At 38.0% G+C, this 27,386-nt stretch overlaps 3 protein-coding genes across 5 annotated transcripts; all 3 read left to right on the forward strand.

Moving 5' to 3' along the window:
* Positions 1 to 831: 831 nt before the first annotated feature.
* Positions 832 to 3,100, forward strand: LOC135584514 (protein NRT1/ PTR FAMILY 5.8-like). 3 transcript variants are annotated; one of them, XM_065121728.1, is made up of 5 exons: positions 832 to 934; positions 1,143 to 1,172; positions 1,275 to 1,492; positions 1,572 to 2,056; positions 2,134 to 3,100. In XM_065121728.1, exons 1-5 carry the CDS (start codon positions 847 to 849, stop codon positions 2,948 to 2,950), a joined length of 1,638 nt encoding a protein of 545 aa, XP_064977800.1. In that variant the 5' UTR covers positions 832 to 846; the 3' UTR covers positions 2,951 to 3,100. The 3 variants fall into 3 exon arrangements, with proteins under 3 accessions (XP_064977800.1, XP_064977802.1, XP_064977803.1); XM_065121730.1 differs by having other exon boundaries at positions 1,275 to 1,489; XM_065121731.1 differs by having other exon boundaries at positions 861 to 934; positions 1,133 to 1,172.
* Positions 3,101 to 4,828: 1,728 nt separating this feature from the next.
* On the forward strand, positions 4,829 to 6,142 carry LOC135619584 (uncharacterized). The gene has a single exon (XM_065121732.1). The coding sequence runs from the start codon at positions 4,917 to 4,919 to the stop codon at positions 5,856 to 5,858; it is 942 nt and encodes a 313-aa protein (XP_064977804.1). The 5' UTR covers positions 4,829 to 4,916; the 3' UTR covers positions 5,859 to 6,142.
* Positions 6,143 to 18,856: 12,714 nt separating this feature from the next.
* Positions 18,857 to 22,872, forward strand: LOC135619586 (profilin-like). The gene is made up of 3 exons (XM_065121734.1): positions 18,857 to 19,054; positions 20,779 to 20,916; positions 22,438 to 22,872. The coding sequence occupies exons 1-3, from the start codon at positions 18,932 to 18,934 to the stop codon at positions 22,570 to 22,572; spliced, it is 396 nt and encodes a 131-aa protein (XP_064977806.1). The 5' UTR covers positions 18,857 to 18,931; the 3' UTR covers positions 22,573 to 22,872.
* Positions 22,873 to 27,386: the final 4,514 nt, after the last annotated feature.

A 27,386-nucleotide genomic window follows, 5' to 3' on the forward strand; every position in this document is an offset into this window, starting at 1 on the left:
TCTGGTGTTCTGGTGTTCTTGTCTCGCTTTTATTCTTTCCGTTTTATTGTCTTATTGGGTTGCCAAAATTACCTTGTGATAAATTTCTTGGGGCTAGCTCTAACGGGATGATATGATTGCTCGAGTGGTTCTTACATGCCATGAATGCGATGATGCTAGCTGAGCTCTCCGTCGTCGTCAAGGGGCAAGGGCAAGGGGCTGTAGCATCACTAGTAAGACCTACATTGTTGAAGTTGTACCGACAAGGTGCTTTGTGTGCCGCTACAAAAGTTCTGGTATCCATCAATGGGGCTTGTCATGAAGCCTTTCAAACTTTAACGTGAATGAATGATGTGCTTGCTGTTGAACAATCAATTGCCTGATAACCATTGGACCTGTTTCGTGCAGTGTATCAGATGTTTTGTATAACCGGAGCGATGGGAATTGTCTGAAGCTGATTTCATGAATTCTGAATCTTCAAGATTGTCCCGAAATAATGAGTTCACAAGAAATATAGAAAAAAATTTGTGTTATTAATGCAAAACTATGCTTTCATGGCTCCATTTAGGATGATGAATGGACAATGAGGAAGACAGAACGGAACAGAGAAGGTGATGATGAATCTCATAGTGACTAGAAGGATGTTTTACTTTAATCCTTGTAAATGTTAAACCTGTGTTTTCATCCTCAGTGTGTCACCAGAAATCTTTCCCTTCTAAAATCACTCTTTAATCCTCATGAAGAATGCATCGAAAGGCGCAACATACTGCGACCAGACCATGTCGAAAGTGTTTGCCACGAGACAAGAAGATAGCCATACTTTTCGCAAGTGGATTGATGATGAAGCTGAGTATATAGCATAGGGAAATGTCGATGGGTGTGCCAGTGTCTTTTGCTCTCACACTGCCTCCACTGCGTCAGAGTTATGGAGACACCACCAACTCAAAAGCAAGAGGTTTAGCCCTTCTTTAACTCATACCTTTTGGTTTAGAGCTTTTTCCTTGCATTAATGGTATTGGTGAAGTAGAAGGAAAGTGTTTGTTACACTTCTGCTTCGAAGGGGAATGCATCCAAAACTCTCTAATCTTGCACAATAAGAAGATGGAAGAAGCATCTGATCTCTAATCCTCTTTTTGTCATGGCTTCGGAGAAGAGCTCATCAGGCCTTAGCAAGTCATGTATTCTCATCATAGGTATCATCTCTCTCAGAATTCATCATCATCTTCTGCATGCTTGTGATGGTTAACTCGTTGAAGGAAGCCATGATTTCTGATATAGCAGTCTGCTTGATGCAGCGGTGGCCAGTGTGGAGAGGTTTGCATACAAAGGTGTGGCCTCCAACTTGCTGAGCTACCTCACTGACCATGTGAAGATGAGCACCTCCTCGGCGGCCAAGAGTGTGAGCACTTGGAGTGGGGTGACTTCCATGCTTCCTCTCGCAAGCGCGATCCTCGCTGATTCTTACTGGGATCGTTACTCTACGATCATGGCCTCATCCTTGCTCTACATCGTCGTAATTTTCTCGACAAATTCCAGCTTCAATTTTCTGAAGTTGTCAGAGAACAAGTTGTTCATGTTCTCCTCGTTCACAGGGACTGGTGGGATTGACCTCATGGGCGTTACTGTGTGCATGGATGCCAACCTCCTCCCTGTTTCTTCCCCTCTACTTGATCTCCATTGGACAAGGTGGATACAACCCATCCTTGCAGGCGTTTGGAGCAGATCAATTGGAGTTGGAAGATGGTCTGCCATGTGGCACAGAGCAAGGGAAGAGCGACAAGAAGAGCCTCTTCTTCCAGTGGTGGTACTTCGGCATCTGCAGTGGCAGCCTCTTGGGGAACTCCATCATGTCCTACATCCAGGACACCTTGGGCTGGGGACTGGGCTTCGCCATCCCCACAGGCGCCATGGCGATCTCGGTCGCTTGCTTCCTGTGCGGCTCTCGGTTTTACGTCCACAAGCAACTCAAGATCCCCAACAGGCCTGTGGAGAGCATCATCCAAGCAGTGAAGCTCGCTGTGACGAAGATCAAGTCCAAAAGCCACGGTTTACCTTCGAGAGATGCAGTGGAGCTCGAGTGAGCTACTGTTCGAGCTGCAAAGCATGCACATTGAATTGTTGTTTGAATAACTTGCTTGCTCGTCTTCTATGCAGGTTGCAGGAAAAGCCTCTCAGGGATGGATCTGATCGCTCGACGAGTTCAGGTAGAAGCAACAGCGCTGCGGATGAAGCACCTGGTGTGGGGAAAACGATCCTGAGGCTCCTCCCGATATGGACGACGCTCCTCATGTTTGCCGTCATCTTCCAACAGCCTGTGACGTTCTTCACGAGGCAAGGCATGATGATGCGACGCAGCATCGGGGACGGCATCACGATCCCTCCGGCGATGCTTCAGAGCGCCATCACCATCTCGATCATACTGATCATGCCGCTGTACGACAAGCTCATCATTCCCTTGCTGCGCCTGCTCACTCGGCAGGAGAAGGGCATCAACGTGCTGCAGAGGATCGGGATAGGGATGTGCCTGTCGGTGGTCGCGATGGTCGTGGCCGCAGTGGTAGAATCGAAAAGGATCGGGATTCTAAGAACAGAGGGGTCGCAACTCGACTCGCAGCTGACCATCTTCTGGTTGCTGCCTCAGTACGTCCTCCTGGGGATCTCCGACGTGTTCACCGTCGTCGGCATGCAGGAGTTCTTCTACATGGAGGTGCCGACGACCATGAGAACAATTGGAATAGCTCTGTACCTGAGTGTGTTTGGTGTGGGCAGCTTCCTGAGTGCTCTTCTGATTTCAGTCCTGGAGTCGATCAGCAACACAAGTGGGAAGCACCATAACTGGTTCTCCGATGACACAAGGGAGGGGAGGCTGGACAACTACTACTGGTTCCTGGCTCTGTTAAGCTCCATTAGCTTTCTGATCTTTGCATGCTTGTGTAGATACTACAATCATCCGAATGCAGCTGAAAACTGAGTCACTATCAGCATCAGCAGCTCCTTAGCCGAGCAACTTCACAGTTCCTGTGAATTTTTGAGAACTTTGATCGATGTCAGCTGGCCATTTTGACATCCTAAACTATGTCTTCATACTTGCAGTAATCAGCAGTACTAATTCTAAGCAAAAGGTTCAAAATCTCAGGATATAGTTTGTGCAAAGATCACTTGATGGTGTTAAGTACTAGTGGTTAGTATTAACTGTAAAATCGATGGATAATTTGGGATGCTGAAAGAAAAGTGTCATCAGATCTACCCCTTTCCCAGCAGTTCCGATAGCTGAGCTTTTTCGGAAGATACTTCGACGCATCTCAACCATCCAACCCTTTGTGACTCGCATCTGAAAGCATATTGATGCGAGGCGACAGGTGACGACGATTCAAAGCCTGTTGTTTGGGCCAAAGAAAGGCCCAATCAGCCCATTAGAAGGTGCAAATCAAGCTGCAGCACCGATCTCAAAGTGAAATCTATAAATACATATGTGACGTGTGTAGAATTAAATTGATGAACAGGAAATGGCCATATGGCCATTGATTACAGAAATATTATAAAACTTATATTATATGATCTTGTCTATAAACTAATTTCAATTACATAAGTGGAGTAATTATACATAATATGAAACCTAATTTTTTGGGAAATTAATTACTAAAATATTCCATAATACACGGTCAAAGAAATCTTATTGATAAGCAAATTTAAGTCATATAGCCGAAAATAAAATATAAGACAATTAATAAATAGATTAATTATATTAAATTAAATAAAAAATAGTCAATTATCCATAATATTTTACTATATTAAAAGAGTTTGGTCTAGAAAATAAAATCTAATACAAATAGTTGGATGGAAAAGTAAGTCTCTTGAATCAATATGTAAAAGAAGAAAATTACTATTTATAATCTTTTTTTAATATTTATAAGTTCATGTTAAATATTTTTAGTACATCAAAATTACTATATTATAAATGAAGATAAATATCCTCCTCTCCTTCCTTATCATTTGTTTACCCGTCTCTTTCTTCCTCCTCCTAGTCTTCTTTTTTTTCTCCTCCTTTCTTTTTATTTCTACTCGAACGATAATATTAAAGGGACAATAAATAAGAACGAAATATGAAAGGGTAACAATCAACGAAGAACACAAGTTGGGAGGACGATAATCGCCCACAAAGAACACAAGGAGATTTACATCAATAAAATATATAGGCAACGATCATAGATGCTAAAACGAAAAAAGAAAATCAAAATTAAAGAGATTATAAATAATTAAAAAATTATAAAAATTTATAAAAATTTATAAATAATAAGAGATTATCAACGGTAAAAAAACTCAATAATAAGCTCCATGTAAGAACAATTGTGAACAAAAATAAAAACATTAAAGAAAAAGACAAAAATAGATACATTATACAGCTGCTAAAAATCTAAATGTTTTAGAGAGTTTTATTGTACATTTTAATATAGATAGATAAAAGTCCATAACAAGGACTTGTAAAAAATATGTATTGGAAAGATAATTTCTCTAAAATTAAATAAATAATATGCAACCGAAAAATATAATATAATATAATATTTTATTCTTATAAAAATTTGATTAATCTTTTTTTATGATATATATATATATATATATATATATATATCTTGGTTCATATGCATTGCATAAGATTTTAGATATTTACTATGAGGTGAAGCCCAAAGCATCCCTGATTAAAGTTAATTAATTATTTCAGTACCCATGTGTTAGTCACTATGAAACAAAACAAAACAAATAAAATAAAATAAAATAAAATATATGCCTTGGTGTTCTCCTCCTCCTGTCTCCGGCGGCCGCGACCGCGACTGCTGACCAAAAGAGCTGTTCAAACCCCCCCTTCCCCCACCCCCAATCTCTCTCTCTCTCTCTCTCGTGGTCGCATAGCAGCATCGGATCCGGAAAACGTTCCCGAAATGGCGGGCCTCTTCGCCTTCTCCTTAGCCGGCCTCGGCTTCCTCTTCCTGGGCGCCATCGAGTCGCTCTCCATCTCTACCGCCCCGGCCCTCCTCCCCCCTCCCCTCCTCCTCCGCCTTCGCTTCATTTCCGCGCTCCTCCTCTCCTCCCTCTCCCTCCTCTCTTCCCTCGTCTCCTCCCTTTCCTCAGCCGAGTCCGCCGCCGATCCCCTTGGCCCCTCCCTCCCCCTCTCCTCCCTCACCGCCGCTGCTCCCTTCCTCCTCTACTCCCTCGCCGGCCTCCTTTCCCTCCCCTCCAGTTCTCTACTCGTCAATCCCTTTCCTTCATCCCTCCTCGATCTCGTCCTCCTCTTCTCCTTCGGTCAGGAGTTCCTCCTCTTCCACTTCCGCCGAAAGGACCTTGACGGCGTCGAGAACCGCTACTTCGATCTCCTCCTCGTGCCCATCCTCGTCTGCGCCATCTCCACCCTGCTCGCCATCGCTCGCCCCCGATCCCCCGCCCCCTGCGTCGCCCGTGCGGCCGGCCTCGCCTTCCATGGCACCTGGCTCATCCAGATGGGGTTCTCCTTCTTCACCAATCTCATCGCCCACGGGTGCTCCGTCCACGAGAGGAGCGCCACCAACTACACCATCAAGTGCAAGACCCACGAGGATTACCACCGGGGCAGGGCGATCGCTACACTCCAGTTCAATTGCCACCTTGCCTTCCTCATGCTGGTGGGGGCGGTAGCGTACGGGGTCTTAGCCGGGAGGACTGACGGCAATGCTGGTTACAGACCCTTGAGCAAGGAGTTGCAAATGACAGATGCTTCCCCTTCCAATTTCACATTGGATTCAGATGAAGAAGAAGAAATTGAGGCAGCAGAGACGAAACAAACCAAGCAGCATCAAGATGTTGTGTTGCCAGTGGTCGAAATTGAGAGTGCCAATGGGTCTCATTGATGAGTAAGCGAAAACAGTTATGTTTAGGAAGAGAAAAGTTGGGATCTTGCAGTATACCAGTTGGTGGTCAGGGTGAACCTCTTACTTGCAAAAGAATTTACTGCTATTCATTTAATTATATGATATCCATTTAAAGGTTTGTCTTTTATATGATCTAGTATTTGTTGGTTCTGTGTAAACCCGACGGAATATAGTTCTTGTCTGTTATTATCTATCATCTTTGGTTGTATTAGAACGAGATGGAGAGAATTGTAGTACTTGTCTTGCTAATTTCTTTTGTATCATCCACTTGTAGCCCACTGATTCATGGAGCTCTCTGTGCACATTTTACATTTATCTTAAATAGATCAATGTCAAGATCGGATGATAACTTTGGGCTAGTAATTAGTATTGAGAAAGTACTAGGCTTTTGCATTCTTAAATTTACATGGAAATAACTTTGTTGTGTTCTCGGTTCTTAAACAAGTCTGTATTTCAATTTTTTTTGTTGCAGGCTTTGATGTTAGTTTGAAAATTTTTATCAAGTAGTTGGCCAGTCAAAAAGATTTTGAAAACTTCATACCTCAAAGTTTGGTAAATAATCACCCTGGCTTGGTTAGAACAACCCCCTTTTGTCAGTATGTAACCAACAACAACAAAATCGTAAGTCCTAATTATTTGGGACCGGCTACATGAATATTTTGCGGTCATTGAGATCTATAAAAAGTCATATGTTTAGTTAAGTTCAGAGTACTTAAATCTTTATCTATTATTTCTATTAAAGTCTTTTTAATTTGTCAGTATGCAATCGTTCTTCCAATATTGTGGGGCTGCTATTTTTTTATTTAGAAAGAACAATGTATGCATAGTGAGCTTGTTTTGGTTTTAAAAATAAAATTTACCCTTTTTCTTCGACTCTTTCCACATTGTCGAAGTGTATAAACCTCGAGCACTATTTCACATTTGAGTGTGAAGACTGACTTTTCAGGGCTCTTTTGGTAGTTAAAGTTGATTTTAAAATTGTCGTTCCTGTATTTTATTACATATTTATGTTACTTAAGTTAGGTAACTTAGTTTTTTTTTAAATATCTCTTAGCTAGAAAAGAATTTTTTTTATTATTTGAGCTTAATGAACTATTTTGAAGTCAATTGGGAGGTTGTATTATCAAAGTTATGTCAAGAATTACAACGGGAGGATTTGAGCTTGGATAGATAGATCTAATTTTCTCATGACATACTTCCAAGTAAATTGATTGGGATGAGCACCCAAAATATGTTGGTTTTGAAATTTCTTTATATGAAGCATCTAAACAATTGAGTCGAACCTGCTCTGTCATTTAGTGCTAGTTATTTCTCTTTCTTGAACATGGCTTGTGACATTTTGCTATCTAAAGCAGTCATCTTGTTGCTTTTGTCTTTTGTCGCCCAAATTTGAAGTCTTCTACTGTTTTTTTTCAAGTGATGTTGGAATGATTGCCCAAAAGTTGACATTGAAATGTTGCTTGATGAACAACCCAATAATAAGAACCTCTGTGATTCTCTTGCATATTGGTTACTCTGAATCAAATAAAGGCAGATTTAGTCACATTTCTGACCAAGTCTGCACATGAAGTGACCCCAAATAATTTGGCACTATAACTTGTTGTCGTCGTTGCCTTTCCAAGTCTGGAGGTTCAGCTATGTAGTTATAATTTCAAATGAATGCAAGACATGAGACTAGTATATCTCTCACATTTTACATTTTCGAAGAATATCTTTATCTGTTTTATGGCAAATTTTCTTTTTGGCCAACATACACCTTACATTAGAATGGTACCTAATCTTTCCATTTTTCTGTTCTGAGTTTTCACGTGCAAGATGTAAAAAGGAAAAGCCAAAAAGAGTGAAGCAAGCGAAGAGCAAAGAGAATGTTATAAAAAGGTTTCTTGTTTCCATTTTGGATAATAACAAGAGAATTATTGTTTTCACTCATGGTGTTAAGAAAGAAAGATGATTAAAGAAAAATTCAATTATATTCTTTTGTTACTTTTTTCATGTTTCTTTCGCCAAAGATGGTCTTTAAATTATATAACCTTCCTTGTTCTCTTCCAAACTCATCATTGGGTTTGTCAGCACAAACAGACTGTAAAGATCTAGATCTAGCCAGTTTACACATCTATTCTACACAATGTTTTATCGTCTCTTGAGATTTCACAATGACACAATCCAAACTGTATTCTGTTCAACAGACATAGGAAAATTCAATCTACTGCCTCTTCATCTGCGTAGGGTGGAGGGTTTTGATAAAGTGTTATGAGATATATGATATATGAAATGTGAACTGGATGATTTCTTTTAGGTACGTCCGCTGCCCTCTGTCAATATTTTACACCTATTGGATGCTAAATTGGTATGATTATTGGCATAGTGAAATCAGGAATCCATTAGCTTAGTTAATATAAATTACTAAAGCCAAATAGTTTTATGTATGAATATGACAGTGGACAATGGTCCAACCCCAGCAACCCTAATACCAATGATCAGAAAAGATTTTGTGATGAAGTTAAGAAATGCACTTGAGTGGGACCTGGAAGCCTATCTCCAGTACCTTTTTCCTTTATGACTTAGCAACATCATTTTTTCCATTTTTCAAATTTTCTTTTGGCTTGTATCACTTTTTATATCCTTCTTCAGCATTTTTTATTTGTCTGGGCCTTCTAAACCTTTTTAATTGTTTCATTATGCTCAGTTTTACAATTCTGAAACATATATTTCAACAATATTTTCCAGATTTATTTTGCAATTCGCACAAGTTATTCTTAGCCATTGGACTTTGAGGAAATCAATCAAGTTGTATGCATCGGACTTGCATACATGGATGTTGATATGAGCCCTCGCTATTGTGTCCAAATTTTCTCCAAGTTCTTATTTCTACTGGATTAAGAAGAAATTCATCAAGTTATATGCATCAGATGTTGCATAGGTGGACATTGATTTGAACCTTGACTATGATTTCTTAATCTGTATGTGTATTCAAATTTTCTTCAAGTCCTTGTTTCTGCTAGACTCGAGTTCATGTTTACCTATATGTTTCTAGTATGGCATTTAATGTTTACAGAGTGGACACGTTTTGAGAACTAACAAGATCAAATTATCATGTATAGAACTTAAGAAACCATCTCACTTTCTGAAATTTAGCAAGTAGGGATTTATTGAGTTTGGATGCAATATATACAAACTTCTTATTTTTAGCATTCTTTTATTTATCGTTTAGTCCTTGGCAATGGGTTTTCTACCCTGACCAAAATTTGTTAGGGTGTTGGTGGGGACTAGAAGGGATAGTAGGTTGTCCAACTAGCACAATAACTGAAGTCACTTGAGATAATTTGAATGAGTGCCAGGCTTAAGAAGAATGGAATCAACAAGCAAGATATGTCATTCGAAGAAAAATCAGGATGGATGAAATCTGCCCAATCAGACAATGCAGAATGAAGGATTATCAGAAAACTTTATATTTTTAACTTATATCTGTAAATAAATCTATTATTATAGAGTTGAAATCATAAAAGCTGTGTTTAGGTAAAATTTAAATATTTTGATCACAATTTTGAAATTTGATAATATTATTGCTTAACATAATTTCAGTTTCATATATGCTCTAGTTCATGATTTTATATTTTATTTAATATTTATTTACATTTTGTGGCTTCTGTTAGTTATCGTGTACCATCATGTTGTAAACATTTATTATTTGTTAAGGTAATATTACATGGTTCAGTGTATGTAAGGTAATATGTTAGTACCAGCTGCCGAAGGGTCACTATCACACGATATGGCTCAGTATCAATCAACATTCAATTATTATTATTCTTTTAATGATTTCAGGCAATGCAAGTCAATATATGATCTAGTATTTAGTCTTGTAACAGTCTGATAAGGTATTGAAATTGGTATTGGAACAAAATTTTAAATCATGATATTATACTCTATTTATTATCTTATTTAAAATCAGATATACCATTTTTTTTGTGTTTTAGGTTAATTATGGCCGTTTCTTTTTGTTTAGAGTAATTTTGGCCTTTAAAACCATATTGGAAAATTTTGAAAGAATTGGATGTTTAAAGGAGATATCGATGAACCAGAGGAGTTTATTCTGGATGGCAAAGTTGATGTATGTCGACTAGGATAAATAGGGAAGCTATAACAGGTAATTTCCTGTTGTCTTTAAAAAGGTCCTCTTGTGGGAAGGCCAGAGTTGGGAACCTTACAAGAAAGCTGCAGTTTTAGATCCTTGTTTCCATGTTATATTCTCTAAATTGGCAATATTTTCTAAAAAATTCTGTGAACCTGTATAAAATTAAGTATATTTTGTTGCACTGTTTTATTGTGGAACATATAGAAGTGATCCTCCATATTTTTAAAGCAAGGCTAATATTTGCTGAGAAAGGCTTCTGTTAGTTCATCCTTGACAATATTGGTTGGTCTTCTCTGTTTAATATCTTATCATCCATGCTAATGAGACAATTTGAATGAAGCTGCTGCAAGGCCTGGGTCTGTACTACAGTAAATATTCCTAATTATTTGATGATTGTTGTCGGCATACTGTGTATTATTTTCTGGTCAAGCATTTGCAAGTTTTGGTATCTCAATTTGGCATTGGTATGTTGGTGCGAAGCTGGGTAGATCCTCCTGCTTGGTTTTACATTTTGACTGCATGACCTGAAGTTGCTGGGCTACCTTGGACTATATGACCAATCATTTGAATTTTGCTTGAATCACTCGGATCAACTTTTTTGTGGTGATGTGGTCTCTAACAGTTCTGATGTGGCCTGTGGGAGGAAACACCACCCAGAGTTTTCTGGATGATGCAGTTAACCTAAATAGCACAGGTAGCTGTGGGTAAGCTGGGTGACAAACCCTTTCTTATCCGAATATGACTTGGCCTTTGTTTGCTTCAGTGATCATGTCATCAGCATATCTTCAGAAATTATTTTATTTGGTGACATTGACACCACTGATGGCTTATCATTCGATTAAAGATTTTTCAGATACATCAACCGTCTGGGAAAATACTTGAGTCTGGGAGCAGAGCTCACAGCAAGATATGCTATCTACAGGTTTGACAAATATGGTCATCATTTGGGAGCTATTCTCCCAGAGATCAGGCACGTATTCTTTTTTTCTTTTAGCTGGGTAATGAAGTGCTACATTCATGTCAAAATATCAACAATGATCTAGAAGTAATATAAATCATTGAACTGTTGCTGATGATGATGAGAATGGGATTAGTACTCATGGTGTTATGTCAATCACAAGCAGTCCAAGATTGGATGATGTGCATGTTGTGTGACAGAAAATGAAACAACTAGATTCAGTTAGAACTATGGAAGTGTGATGATGGCTTGATCACTCTTTTGATCTTAACAGTGCTGGTTTTAAGAATCAGGGATTGTTGTTCTTCGTTCCTAAAGAGTGGATTCTTAATGCGATGAATTCTTCTATAATTCTCTTATCATTTGATTCATCGATTGTTTTTACCTTCCGCGATTCAAATAGAGATTGGGTTCACCTTTTCAAGTTTCTTTGTGTTCTAGAATTAGAACGTATTTTGATTATTCATCTTCTTATTTTTTTTATATGACTTCAGGATATTACCAATTTTGTGTTGATGAAATATAACATGAAATGAGCATCCCTGAAGACAAAGGTCAAGTCATTTCATGCTGTTCTTCCTCAGTCAAAATTGTTGGATTGCACTGTGATAATTGGAGAATATAAACCTCTGCTATCCTTTAAACAAAAGGAGATTAAAATGATGAAAAGCCTCCTGCACATTCAACATAGATCAAGTCATCTACCAAGTTATTAATGATGTGCCAAACATCACTTGGCTGGCCATTGAAGAAACACTTTCTGAGCCATGTTTGTTGCATGATCTTAATATGTCATCAACAAAATTATATTAAGTACACCAAATCCATCAAAGACTTGAAATTGAAAGTTAAAGAATGAACATATTGGATCAGGTATTCAGTGTAATCTCCATTCGTGTCATGGACTCTCATTTATCGTGTCATCCTCGAAACATCTATAGGAAACCCGAAGCTTTTGATCGCAGAGAAGGTGCACTTGCGGCCATGGTTGGAGCAGAGCATCGAGAGGTTTCGAAGACTTGGGCCTCGACAGCAGAGGCTTCGAAGAACGAGGTGAAGGCGGAGCAGAGGGGGTTGGGTTGATGTTGAAGATGAGATACAGGCATGATTGAGGAGTATAGAGTGATGAAAGGGTGGAAGAGGAGGTAGAAGCCTGGCTTTGACAATCGATTAATTTGCCTCTGTTCCTCCAAGCGAAACAACATCAGAAGATGTTTTTGATGTACAAAATATATCCAATCTTTGCCAACCATATATTTTGTTGTATATTTTTATATAGAGGAGCTAATTACATTTTGTATTTGGACTCTATTAATATCATGATCATGTACTTAAAAAAATCTTTACTGAGATCTTATAGTTATGAAAACGATGCAAATAATCTCATTTACCTTAATACCATTAGTTACATTGACGAAAAACACAACATGTGACATGGATTGATGCAAAAATGATAGGCAAAAAGATAATTTTAATATTCTTTCCGTTTTTAATAATTTTATCGATAAAAAAATAATTTTAACATCTCACATGTTGAAAATAAAAAGAATGTTAAAATTATATTTTTACTCATCACTTTTACGTCAATTATTCACGTAGTGTCACATATTGTGTTTTTCGTCGATACAGTTAATGATGTTAGAATAAATAAAATTATTTATTTCATTTTTAGAATTATAGAAATCTCGATGTAAATTTCTTAAGTGAAGAGAACGCGATGTCAATAAAATCTAAGTATAAAAGATAATATGTAATTAGTATTAATATATTTTTCATAACATTAATCTATATTTTCCATCGATGAAGGGTTCAATTTGATAGAATCAATCACAAGCTCACGGTACAGAAAAGAAAAAGAAAAGATAATATCCTTCATTTTCATCATTTTCTAGGACAGACAATGTCATAATTTTCAATCCTAGCAGTTCGTATATGTTCTTCTATCATCTTATTTACAACGAGAGAAGAAGATAAACAAGCAGTCCAACGCAGTTCATGATCAGTTCACGGCTTCACTTGAAAGGCTCGAGAATTCTTGAGGAGAATTCGAATATGGCTAATTTTATTATCTGAGAAGCAGTTAATTGTGTTCGACTTATTACATAGCAGATCAATAAAAACATGAATGAGAGAACTTGGAAGCCTAAACCACGATTGCTTGAGGCTCGGAGTCCACGAAACGTGACGCGTAGAATCTAGCGATGAAGTCGGACGCCTTCTTGTCTACGTCCGGCTCGCCGATCCATCGACCTCGGTCCTCATCACTTGGACGCACTCTTCTCGTGTGCTTCTTCTCCCTCTCCCACTCCCACTCCACCTCGTCGTCTCCGCGCGGCGACCTCCCGAAGCAAAGAGTGCAGAACGACATGGAGGAGTACCTCTTTCCTCCCATTTACTTCCTCTTCTCTCTATGGACTTGGAGAAAGAGGCAACCCATCTCTGCAATTTATAGCCGCAAGGAAGTGATCGGATGATTTGTTTTATTCCTAAATAGTTTATAGCTTTCTCTTCTCAACTTTTATCAGAATCTTTGCTGTGATGTATAGGGCAGCAGAAGTATATTTATTGATAGGAAAATTATGACTTTGGTCTTAGTTGCGAGGTGGCCAATATCCCGATATTTCGATGCTACGTTACTGATATTTTGGTATTACATGATCGACATCATGATGATATATCGCTATCATTTTAACCACGTATGATCGACATGATCCTATCTCTCGAATGTTAAAAATCACATCATCGATGTCACATGTTCACAAGAATCAGTAGAGTTTGATTCCACTAGGGCTGTTTATAATCATTCTTAATATCAATATGAATCTACGAGTGTAACGATACTAAAGTCATACTATAAAAGACTAACTTAGGTACATCCTCTAAACAAAATATTCATACCCTCTATATACATTCAACTCATTACTCTCAACACCTCACGTTAGAGGGCTTTGTAACGAGGACGTAACATCTCTCGACACCAATAGACAAACATAGAATAGTTATCGTTCCAATCGAACAATCAAATTTCAATATAACATACACAAGATATATATATAAGGTTTATAAGGTATTAATTCGATCTCTTGCTTGTTTGCTTATTCTCTTAAATTCTTCTTTTAAACTCTTTAAGTATAACTTATGCAATACAATAACCTAAAAAAATCATTTACGGCAAGCTAACGTACACGTCTTCTGAACTCGCACGAGGAAATAAAAAATCATATTTGAAGAGTGCAAAAGAATATATGCACACCGCAGTTGCACCAATTTGCATGTGGTTTACGTAAGTGGGGTTTCAGTCACCGAGGACGAGGATCAAATAGAAAGCAACCAGCAAAGCTTTCTGCAACTTTAGATGACTACCATCGCATTCGATCGCAACTTTAGAGTAGCAAAAACAAGATCTTTGGGTTCACGAGGATTCATGGTAAATGATTGCTATATATCATCCACTTTTCCGTTGTGTGCACACTGCATGCATTTACATGAGATGTACGTAAGTCGGGCTTCTGTTACCACGAACAAAGAATGCAAATGATGACTACCACTTTGCATCATCTGCACTCCCAATCAACCTCCTCAACTTTTACAAAGCAGGAGCACATTGGTGAGATTTCTCTGCGAATTAAAATGGCCGTCGAATGTGCCTTAGATTAGACAGATCAATAACTCATCGTGCTTCTTTTCGGTCTTCGACTTCGATGATCCACGACAAAGCTTCTTATGGTGCATGCAGATATTGGCGAATGGAATCAACACGCTGCTTTTTTCGTTCTCTTTGAATAAGTGCTCCGAGGGATTGATTGGTGAAGGCTGGTTTTAGGGTTGATGTTCTTCAAAAGCATTCCCTTCCTTTTTGCACACTGCAAGCTGTTCTCCTCTACATCTTCTCTGTGAAAGCATGGTTTGGTGGACGCGATGAGTGAAGGAAATCAAGTCAAGGCATCCACCACCTTTAACCTTTGCCTCTTTTCTTTGCCAGACAGAAGAAGACCTTTCCTGGTTTTATAATCAATATTCAACAATTTCTTGGTGTAATCACTTACATTATATAAATATACTAGCAGAACCTTAATCATTAAGTGTCTTTGAAAGGAAGTGAGGTGTTTATATCAGCTTATATTATTGAAACAAAAGAGAACCCTATGCCAAGGGAAAAGGTTAGAAAGTGGAAGTGTAGGATAGTTTTATGCTCATTTGGACGTCTCTGTATGTGATTTATAGGTACAAAAAGGTAGCTTAATTTAATCCAACTTGTTCTGCATTACAGCCTCATGTGTTTCGGTTGTACACAGCAGCAGCATTCTATGGGCTAAATCTAAAAGAGAACTTTGTTTCTTTTTCTTCTTCTTCTTCTTCTTTTAGGAGATCTCATTCGAAGTGGAAATTAGCAGACCAATCAATAGTATTTGCAGGCTGTTCTCTCTTCTTATACAAAGATTGTGTAGCTTCATCAGCTAGAACACAGGTTTGGACAAGACAATCTTGTTTGTTCTTTTTTCCCTTCAATTCATAGTCATGATGCAATGTATGATCTCATATAGAACCCATGGATAAATCTAGTACATTAAATTAAATGATGAACAAAATTTTTCTCTCTCAAAGACTTCTCTCATAAACCAAACTTAAATTTGCATTCCTTCTTCTACGACAAACTTGCCATCTCCAAGGTATGTCTTTTAGCATCTTAACGCAATAGATTTATCAACATGAACATCACATAGTAATGACACAAAAGTACAGTTTCATCTTCTTCCTTTAGAGAGAAATGTATGGAGGATTTAGATACATCAAACTTGTAAAACTTCATCTCTTGTTTTCCATTCACTGGAAAAAAAACAACAACAAAAAAATGCCCATAAATGGTTCAGATGAAAGATATACATGCCTTTTACTGCAAATCTTATTGCTTCTAGAATCGGGAAGAAGTCTATTTCGGAGTGAAGCGAGATCTAGAATACTGACCATGAAGCCCGATCGAGGATGATGTCCGACCAAGCGAAGATATCTGTCTTATAAGTTGACTTGTTTGGTGGTGAAATCTTCCAATGTCAGTGAAGGGTTCAATCGTCCATTCCGTGTTTGAATTCTTGGGGTAAAAAGATATGACAAGAGTTTGGGAGTCTATAGAATGAGTTGTAAGAATTTGAAATTAAATATATCTTGACTAGGTAGATCTTTTTACATGTTTATGTTATTGGTATTAACATGAAAGTATTAACTGTATCTGTTAAGACATCCAAATAGTTATCAGTAGATTATTCAATATCTGTCCTATTAGTCATTTAATGTAGTAAAAAAAAAATCGAGGAGACTACGGTTCATCTCCTGAGAGGTGCAAACACATCTTCTTTTCCTCTAGACTAAGGAAGCTCGAGCCTATAGCTCGAAGAGAGGTGCAAATACTTTGACTAACTGGGTTGTGCATGCGTAGGTCGAATCTTATTTGGATTTACGTATGCTATTACCACTGGCATCAAAGATACGGTCGTATGGTACGTGGTAGAGTAGTGTTGCTACTCCTCGTATGAGATTCAAGTTAAAATTTGGGTTGACCTATAAAAGCCTTAATTTTGACTTTTGCATGGGTCCCGATCGAATCTGACATGTTATGATTCACATTTGCAGCAGCACAGTTGTGATATCTCCTCGAGACTTCCCTCGATGATATGTTGTGGTGGATGCTATGTGTTTTGGGACTTCAACGTTTGCTACATGCATTTGAAGATTAATCGACCAGAAAAGGGGTAAGCTCACGTATTTTTTGCTTTTTTATTTTTATTGTTAATAAGAATTTTCGGTACAGAAAGTGATGTGTTTAGAACGACTCTTTCTCATGCAAGTGTTAGATTATGTGGTTCTATTTAATTAGATAAGATATATTATAGATATGATTGGATTCCGATTATGGTTATTGGCCAATAAAAAAAAGTTCATAACTCTCGCCTATAAATAGATAGGACCTCTAGGGACTAAGGGCATCATATATGTGTAACTAAGTGTATCAATGTGCATCAGAGTACATTTGAGTAGCATCTCTTGAGAGATTAAGTTTTTCTCTCAATCTCCTTCTCCCCTAATCCCCTAATCCATCAATCTAGGTGGTCTTGTGAAAAGATAGGAAGAGAGGAGAAGGATCTAGTTTTCCTTACAAATCCTTGTAGATAGGAAGAGAAGCGCTTATAGATCAGATAAGATTTATTCTTCTGAATAACAAGAAAGATATGCATCGTAATATTGTTAGATCTAATTTATTTGATTTCAATTTTAGCATAAAAATTTTTTCACATTACAAATAGCATGATTACATATTTTATACTAACACGAAGATAATCACAGAAAGAGAATTGATTTTTTTTTGGCACACACAAGCATTTGAATTAACCAAAAGCAGAAGTTGACCACATAATCAAACAAAGATAACATAATAAGTTCAATCAATCCTACAAGATTTCTTTATGGTGAGTGACTGACTACCAATTCTCCACATAATCCTCAAGGATTATGTAATTGCTCCACTTAGGTATGGATGATGGTGTGTGGTGCATGAACACAGAAAAAAGCTTCTGTTCCTAAAGAACTGCAGAACTCACAACTGCGGCAGTATCTTGTTATACGCTTGCCTACGCATGCTGTGTTCTGTGGCCGAGTGGAACCGAGTGTCACTTCAACCAAGAAAAGCAGTTGCTTTGGTTCTCTTTCTACCCTCATCCCTGATTCTTTGACGTTGGTAGAAGAAGATCCAAGATGGAAAATGTGTGCACAACCAAATCTACTTGAGCTGATTCATATGAAAGTCAGAATGTAAACTTGACGGCATTCTAATGTTTTTGATATAGAGAAAACCATGCATGTAAACATTAAAAGATGGAAAAAAATTATTGTTCCTTTATTCATCGCCACATCAGAAAATAAAACAAATCATATTCAATAGTGCCAATACATCCTTTTTTTTTTTAGCTCAAACAAACATACTAAAAACATAATATATATCTTAATATTCACAATTAATAAGCTCAAATTATTAAGCATATGATCAATATGTGGTCAACAAATGTTAGATTATATGATACTATCTAATTAGATAAAATATATTATAAATATAATTAAATTTTAAGAATGATTAATATATAAAATCATAATTATTATGAACATAATAATTAGATAGGATCACATAGTCAACATACATACGAGTATATGATCAATAAATGTTAGATTATATAATTCTATCTAGTTAAATAAAATATATTATAAATATGATTAGATTTTGATGATGATTACTAATACGAAAGCATGATTAATATGAGCATAATTAGATAAGATTACATAATATAATGTTCACCCACTTAACCTATTAATTAGTAAGATATAAAAAAATTTTAAAATCAAAATAAATAAATAAAATTTATTTAAAAATAATTTTACCTAATTATATTTAAAAAAATTAAAAATATTTTATAGCTATGTAATAACTATAAATTTTAAAACAAACTAATATTTTATACATTAAGTCTAACTACCAATACTAATTATATAATATTAATATTATATTATCTTTTATGTATCATGCTACTATTAATCATTCCTAATATAATTTATAATAATTTTAATATATCTTGTTAAGATAATCTTGATATCACATTCAAACACATACATAAATATAAATATAAATATAATAAAAAAAATAATTTTAATTAAGTAAAAAAATCAATAATAACATCAATCTACCTTAAAATATATTTCTGATAAAAAAAATAAATAGGATAAGAGCAAACAATTTTTAATGATTTTCTTATTTAACGTGGCATTTCGGAAGCCTCATGCCATTGTTTCTTCCTAGCGCACGTGACAATAAGTTTACTGGGTCCGATAAGTCCTCCGCCTCGTCCGATTCCTTCTCAGTAGAGAAGAGAGACGGGAGAGCCAAGTGTCTTCTCGAGGAAGTTGATAGAGGAAGGGAGGATGTCGTGGCAAACTTATGTCGACGACCACCTGATGTGCGAGATTGACGGCCAGCGTCTCACCGCCGCCGCCATCCTCGGCCATGACGGCAGCGTCTGGGCCGTGAGCGCTTCCTTTCCCCAGGTTTCTGCCCCCCTCACTCTCTGCGTGTCTTGTTGATTTTTCCTTCTACCTTCGGTCTTGCCCTTTTTTCTTGTTTGTGCATGTTGGATCGGGATCGGATTGGTTCTTTCTTGGCTGCGGGTTTTGATGCATCTGACAGATCTGATGGTCGACCGATACACAACTGGGGTTTTACTCGATTTATGGACTCACCTTTTTGAAATTTTCTTTAGGTTTTCCTTTTCTTGTGTGCAGTATGACGGAGATTAGGGTTTTATTTGTGAGGGTCTGAATAAATTGTAGCCAATTGAAAACGAAATCAATATGCTGCCCGCGATCTCTCACCTCTCGCATTCCTTTTTCTTTTGAGAAGGGGGATCAGAATCATGAAAAAGAAGGCGGCGCTCATGTTATGGGACCCGGGATGCTCTGCTGATTCTTTCTTTCTTGATGTCGTGTCTTTTTCTTGTTTTGATTGCTCGCAGCGATTTCTTGATTGGTCGGCGGTGTTCGGACCTGTTGGCCTGTCATCGCCTCGATTTATGCTAATCACAGATAACACTCTTATGGCTGCAGCAGCAGAAACGTTTCTAACACATGGATACATGCGATCCTCCCTTGCCTTCGTTTGTGGTATGACCAAGGTTACCCTGATGGACGGTTTACATGGGCTGGTGAATGCGTGCTCTTATACGTGCGACACCATTAGTAAACTGTTCTTTGAGAATTAGGATTTTCTTTCCATTTTCCCCCGATTAAAGCAACGAAAGAATAATGAGCTGTCCATAGATTTTTATCTTCATAACATGCATAATTTTTTAGTCATTTTCCTTTTCATTTTGGTTATTTAATCCATTGTTATTGGTCTTATGGTGCCAACCCCTATGGATCATTATTAGAACGATTTTTTGTGTCTCTTATTGTCTGCGATTAATTTTCTTTTCTCATTAATTAGATTACGGATTCTGTTATCTATAATGGAGCTATTTTCAGGCTGGTTCGAATTGTCAAATAGTTCATAGATGAGTCACTCGTGTCTTCTCCCTGGAAAAGAGACTATAGCTACAGCTTTGCTACTTTAGCCTTGCAGTTCACATCTTATATGCCTTTGTTTGTACAAGTTACCAGGAAGCTTCATTCGGTGACGGAATGGTGATGAAATCATGTGGGCATTTTTAATGTAACGAAACTAGCTTCTGCATGATAATAACGTATCAAAAATATCCCAAACTTAATTTTGTGTTGGTATTAAGTTGTCACATTATGATTTTCTTAGCATGCTATGCACTTAATAAACAACATTTGGCTCTCACTTGGTGCAAGTTTGTCATCTTGAAATTGAAAGTATTCAGACACAGAGTATTCTTGTAGTTCATGTGCAGAAGGGATGGGAAGGAAAAACGATCAGGTGAGATAAGGGAAGATCCACTATGCTGCAAATATTGTTTTGGTAGTTGGCACTTGCTAGAAATATTGTGCATGTGGAAAGAAAAAAATGTTGGATTCCCCTTTCAGTTGGGGTGGCCATGGTCGGGGTTTTGGAATGAATATTAAGGAAATAATCAATTGTTTTAGCTCTCAGTTTTCTGAAATTATTTGGACCATTGAGCGGCTTCTTATCCTGGACCGCCAACATGTTCTAACAGGACACTTATCCAGTCTTGTGTCACAGAGCATTTTTTTCTGGTCTTGCTTTCTTTTGATGTCCATCATTTGATGGTGAACTTTCCATCTCAATGCTACAGTTCAAACCGGAGGAGATCGCTGCAATCATGACCAACTTTGTTGATCCTGGATCTCTTGCACCAACTGGATTATTTCTTGGTGGAACAAAGTACATGGTCATCCAAGGTGAACCGGGTGTTGTGATTCGAGGGAAGAAGGTCAGTGATTTATCTGTTATTTATGAATTAAATTATATTTGCAGTTTCTTTGATGTCTAATTTACATTTGTATATTGTTTTCGTATGAGCTCCAACATATATACTTGATCTTCTAAATCACATAGAAACACTAGTCCTGCTGTATAATTCCATCTTCAAAGATGTCATTGTTTGTTATTTAAGCAGCTTTTATCTATTATTATGGTAGTCATACCTCATGAATATTCTACTCCTGGTTTTTGGGCATTTTTTAGGAATCCTGGTGGCTGCCATTGAATACAAACTTGTTTTGCTAGCAAACTTATTAGTGGCTAACCATATTCGTCTAAAAGTAAAGAACATGGATTAACATTAATTTCTGAAATTTCTAGATGTTTACAGCCTTGAGGATGTTCTAGTTGTTTCAGCTAAAAACATACACTATGAATTATTTAAATAAATGATTTACAAACTTGGGTTTTTTTTTCAGAAATTAAAATTTGGAATATGTTAATCTATTCATCAAACTTTATCTAATTGTTTTTTCGCCTCCACGAGTATAGTTTAGGAATCTGATCCTACTTATATAAAATCTGAATTGTCTAACATGTTGCGAATAATATGTCTAACATCCTGCTTATGATTATGTATATGAGAACTCACTTGACACTGTATCAGTGGGAGAATTATGCACTGGGCCATGACAGAGATATAAGTTGACGTTGGGTGGTTGAAGAGCAAAAGGAAAGGATTTTACTTTCCTTGCAACTCTCACCCTAGACCAATAGCCTGCTCTAGGGCTGAAGGCATTAAGTGATAGAAAGGGAATAAAAAACAAAGAACAAGAGTCAATGAAAGCATGCATAATTTGCAGAAAAGTACAGTAAAGTTTCCTGTAGATCGAAATTCAGAAAACCATCAGAACTTGAAGAAAGAGATGGACGTTTGACAATGTTATCATGGATGGACATTGTTCTTTATGCTTATATGTCTATAAAGGCCTATTAAGAAAAGTTTCTGAGTGTATGTATTACTAATTTATGGTGAATAATAAAAAAAAATTCTCTTTATCTTTTTTCTGAAAAATGCACAAATAATAAGACCGTCATTATGTTAACTATAGCAGCTTATAACCTGCTTAAAGATGGACAAACATGTTGACAACCAGTTATGTCTCCCTTGCTCATATAAAAAAAAAATTCTCCAAGTTGGTAATTGGCACGTTAAACTCATAGCTAATATGTATATGTGTGCATCCATATGGTTGGCAGTCGTGGTTTCTCATGGTTTATGTCATTTAAGGTCTAATAGGATGACGCATGACCAGATTAATTTGGTGATTTCATAGCTCAATTGAGATTGTAATAAGTCATGAACAGATGTAATATGTAAACTGTGATGAGCAATTGGTTCTTTGGTGTGTAATTAGTAGTATAACAGATGGAAATAAACTTAGGCAGTGGTTATGTTCACAGGCTAACCAGAAGTTGTGTTAGCATTAATGATTTATATGATTGACTTGTCAAAACAAATGACTTTCAGGGCAGTGGTGGGATTACAGTCAAGAAAACGAATCTGGCATTGATTATTGGTATATATGACGAGCCCATGACTGGTGGACAGTGCAACATGGTTGTCGAGAGGCTTGGTGATTATCTTTGGGATCAGGGGTTTTGAATTTGGTATTGGTGCTTTTAAACTTGTATATTTATTTTGTTGGCATTACCAGTAACTCGTGGAATGGGGCTTGCAACCTCGAGTGCAAATGAGTAATTAATCTGCTTGATGTCATGTTGGAAATGTATTGCAAGTGTTGTCGGTCTTTGTTGGTCAGCATGAAGACTTTTTTTTTTTTATAATTAATTAGCCTTGGACAAGGAGGGTTCCTGGAGGGGAGGAGGCTTGATGTAAATTTGACACGTATGCGCATTACCAGTAACAATATATATTTACCTGACTAGAAAAGTAGTTGTTTCAGGTTTCTTTGGATTTGTTTAATGTGGTGTAATACCTACCATTGGCATTTGTTGTTTGGTTAAGAGATGCAGAGGAAGTAGTTTTGTTACCTGTGGTCCAAAGTGTCTATTCGTTTGGAGATAGCTTAGTGTAAAAAGAAGATAAGAGAATTGAGGGCATTGGCATCTATCTGATTAATCATAAGAAACAAATTAACATGGAAGAATAAAGAGGGCATTAGCATAATAAATAGCCAGCGGCAAGGGATGAGCGATAGGGGACGGGAGAATGTAGGGGTTTCTCCATGCCCAACCGAGGATAGATAATAAAAGAGATTGTTGTTGTAGTATTATAATACGATAGTCAAACTGAAACGATCATTGTTATATATACTGGGTCTATGAGAAGAAGATAGTCGACTGCCGCATCTCAAATTTGGGTCTTACGGGGATGCGATCCACAAACAAACAAACAAAAACAAATTGCATGTTCCCCATTCCTTTGGGATGGACTGTTCATACGGCTCCTCAGCCAAGGAATAGAAAGATTGGGTCCAAACTTTTGTATCAGATTCTTCTTAATTATGTTTTTTTTTTTTCTTTTGTCTCCGCTGGAAATATATTAGGTATAATAAATATTACTTCAAACAAACAGCACTGAAACGAGAGTCGCCCATATATATATATATATATATATATATATATATATATATATATATATATATATATATATATATATATATATATATATATATATTCTTTTATTATCTGAGCATAAAAAAGTATTGTTGGGGGAAAGAAGCATGATCTCTCAAGTCTCGGACGGTCGGTGATCTTTCCAACCGTATCCTATCGACTGGCCCCAGATATTGGAGGTGGAAATATTACTGTCGAATACCCACCCCATCGTCGTCGTCGTCGTCATCCATCATCGAGGCCAGTAGAAATAATTGCTAGCAGTATGATTTGGCAAAGAATCATGGACTTCATATGAAGAAACTAGTAGACAACTGTACCTGGCTGGCTCTGTCACGCCGGACGGACAGGCATATACCGTTCATCGCATGCGTTCGGGGGAGAGGGAGATTTCAACTTGCAGTTGCCCGCTGCTTTCATGGCTTCTTCTGTACACCCTTATTATTATTATTATTTTTGGTTTAATGCAGTAGCCGATATAAATTGCAATCCTACAAGTAAAAAAGTCACATGATTTCCCCCTTTTGCATTCAGAAAATGTCTGCGCAGGCTGAGATTGAATTTAATAGCAGGCCGCGGAACACCATTCATTCAATTGTATTGTCTGCATGCCCTCAGCGCACAGAACACCATTCATTCAATTTGTATTGGCCATGGACCATCATCCAATCCCCCTACTCTGCTCCATCCATCCATCCACGTTTTTACCATTAATCGCATCACATCCCCCCTCTTTCTCTTTCTCTCTCTCTCTCTCTCTCTCTGTGTGTGTCAAAGAAAACGAGTCGCATGATATCTACTCGAACACGGATTGGCTCCCAATTCTATCCTAACATCAAAAACTTGGTTGGGAATGGAGGAGGCTTCGATTTGTTTTCTTTGGATTAAAAAAAAAAACTCAAAATATAAAATAGTGCACTCCTTGAAAGTAGAGCATCACGAGAAAGAGCACCACCACCATGATGATTGCATCCGAAATTAATGGGGCTTTTTCTTGGGTGGTGCCCCCCCCACCTTCCCCCACCATTGACATCAGAGCCATTAATAGTCAATCGTACGTGATCTGGTCCTGCGAGGAGCATGCAAAAACAAAGTATATGGTCACAGTATTTCTCATCGGAGGAGCTCGAGAACCGAGGATCGCATCGCATCCACTGGATTCACGTGACACATGTACTGCATCCCGGAATTCCAAAGCCCGCCGGCCGGCCGGCCGGCTGTTTAACCATCTATTTGCCCTTAAATAATCAAGTCAATGATTGTTGTTGACTTCAAAGCATCAGACATAACTCTCCTTTGTTTCGTTTGCTCCTTGCTCCATCTCTTGATAAAGATGGATGATGGATTTGATTGCTGTGCCCGACGTTACCAAGCACGCAGTCCTTGGGAAAGAGATGAAACATACAAACTTCTAAAATGTATAAATAGGAAAGAGACATGTTAATATATTCAAGCTAAAGTTATTTTAATAAAATTTCTTTAATAATTATTTTTATCTTTTATTCTTTTCATTATAGTATCAGAGCTACTTGCTTAGAGTAAGCTCTCTTCTACTCGAGCTTTCTTCTCTGCTTCTCCACCTCCGGCGGCAAAAGAAAAGGCTTTCTCGACTATCACTCTGCACCAACGTTCGTTCCCTTCCGCTGTGACGTCTCTAGTGTTGCACTCACCAATATTGCCCCACCTTTCCTCTTCTGCTATAGCTTTCTTCAGCATCGCTGTAACTTCCTCCTCTATTACAATTTTCTCCTCTGCTGCACCTCTATTGTAGCTTTCTTCTTTACTACACTTCTACTGTAGCTTCCTCTTCTGCTATAGCATCGTTGCAACATCCCTGCAACTTCTTCCTCTACTGTAGCTTCTTCTTCTGCTACAGCATTGCTATAGCTTTTTCTATTGCTGCAACTTTCTGCAGTAACAATAACAGCAGCGATCTGTTCTTACCCTACTCACGAAGCCTCTGGCTCGTAAACTGTTTACTTTGCATCAATCCAAGATTGGTATTGTCAGATGCACCATCTTATGGAGGCTTCTTTAATAATTGTTCTTATCTTCTATTCTTTTCATTAATCGATGACCATCAAAAGCACCAATATCGCAAGCCTCGTCGTTTGAGTCCGAAGCTCCCTAATCTAAGTGAAGTGGTGGCTGGGTTGCTCATAAACGACCCCCCTGCTTAAAGAAGACAACTCCATCTCCATTTAATCGTGTGTTTCGGTGCAAGAAAAATAGGTAAAATTGCAAAAGCGCTGCCTGCGTACGCCTACTGTATCATACATAAAACATCCGTAAGATCGGATCGTGTTCTCTACGTTTATCGGAAAATGGGGACTGAATTACGTGCTGCATCTGTCTTGGTGCCGTACCGGTTGGAGCGTAGACCACAAGTCTGCAATTTTTCTGTAGTCGAGCTTCTCTCCACAGTGTAGTCCTTGTAGCTTATGACAGCGACAATGAATCGTATAGGATTTCGAAGCTCATGATCGCTACAGCAACTTGGATCCTTGATCCACTGCTTTGGAGGAGACAGCTGCAAGCGTCGAACAGTATCAGCTTTCGCAAGCTGGAAAGGAGTTTTGGGTCGTCGACATTTTGTCCTTTCGTTCGGCCATACAAATGTAGCATTAAATATTCGGAAGAATCCCCTCCACTTTTCTTGAAGACGAGAGAATATTCCTAGGAAGTAGGGTTTCAGTCGGAGGGACGAGACGGGGTGATGCAACAGGCGCAGTCGGCTCTCGGGGGAAGGACATGACATGGTTTAGAAAAGAGCGGAGGAGAGAGGAATCATTCCGATGCGCGTGTGTAACCCTCACAAACACCCTCGTCCAACAAATCAAGGCCTAATGATTGCCGAAAAAGAAACTCGGAGGAGATTCGGATGAGCTTCATGCATCATGCTGAATGCTCTACCGCTGCTCCAACAACAAAAAGAAAAAGGAAAAAATGATGGGTTTTTGCTGTCTTCTTCCTTATCGCTAAGAGACATTACTTGTGTCTGTCAGAGCATGCAGAACCACCGGACTAAGAACCAAAGAACTATAAGTGCCAGTAGCCATCCACTGAATCACGGACAGTCCAGACAAGACTTATTAGTCATAGACTGCAGCAAAGTGAAGATTCCAGTAATCACAGCCTCTTCTGAGATTAAATCGCTGCAACTTTAAACGGTTCTCGGAGGGTGAAAAGATCACACCCCAAGTTCACCATTCATGTCGGAGCCACCAACGGTGTAGCAAAACCTCGTCAAAGATGTTCCCGTCGCCTTTTCCCTTCACCACACAAAACCACGTCCGATTGCTTCTTTACGAGTACCAAGAGAAAGAAAATGGTCGAGCTTAATATGCTAAATGGTCCGATTGCTTCTTTTCGAGAAGCTTATGTCGTCCTCCCATCTCGCCATACAACTCTTTGCATCATTTGCTCCTCAGCTAGAAAAACGAACAGCCGAGGGTGGATGGATTCAAATTCCAGCGCATGATTCTGAGGCGAGACAAGCGCGTACGTGATCCAAATACATGTGCATGCATGCTCGGTCGTCTGGGTGAATCAATTATTGTCCGGAACGAACATTATTTATGACCGTGATGCTTTCCTTGTAGATCTTGCCGAGCAGCACAACACTGAGCTCTCATCCAAACTTATATTTCGGACGACTAAATCGGTATCTCAACCATCAGATAGGATTTGAATGTTCTTGCTCCTTTTTTTGTCTAATTTGTTTTGATGAAGGAGATTGGATTTAATGGCCCCTATTCCGATGATCCAATACTGTCCTACCGATGAAATCTTCTTTAATATTGTTAATCTCTGATATCATATCAGTTTAATGCTTTATGT

The sequence above is a fragment of the Musa acuminata genome, chromosome BXJ2-8 (genome assembly GCF_036884655.1).
Source record: "Musa acuminata AAA Group cultivar baxijiao chromosome BXJ2-8, Cavendish_Baxijiao_AAA, whole genome shotgun sequence".
NCBI lineage: Eukaryota > Viridiplantae > Streptophyta > Magnoliopsida > Zingiberales > Musaceae > Musa > Musa acuminata.

Bases quoted from the DNA above. Each gene is read 5' to 3' on its own strand.
- LOC135619584 (XM_065121732.1), top strand. From the start codon at position 4,917: ATGGCGGGCCTCTTCGCCTTCTCCTTAGCCGGCCTCGGCTTCCTCTTC.
- LOC135584514 (XM_065121728.1), top strand. From the start codon at position 847: ATGTCGATGGGTGTGCCAGTGTCTTTTGCTCTCACACTGCCTCCACTG. The intron at 935-1,142 runs GTTTAGCCCTTC...AGAGCTCATCAG, and splicing joins CACCAACTCAAAAGCAAGAG to GCCTTAGCAAGTCATGTATT. The intron at 2,057-2,133 runs GTGAGCTACTGT...TCTTCTATGCAG, and splicing joins AGAGATGCAGTGGAGCTCGA to GTTGCAGGAAAAGCCTCTCA.
- LOC135619586 (XM_065121734.1), top strand. From the start codon at position 18,932: ATGTCGTGGCAAACTTATGTCGACGACCACCTGATGTGCGAGATTGAC. The intron at 19,055-20,778 runs GTTTCTGCCCCC...TCAATGCTACAG, and splicing joins TGAGCGCTTCCTTTCCCCAG to TTCAAACCGGAGGAGATCGC. The intron at 20,917-22,437 runs GTCAGTGATTTA...AATGACTTTCAG, and splicing joins TTGTGATTCGAGGGAAGAAG to GGCAGTGGTGGGATTACAGT.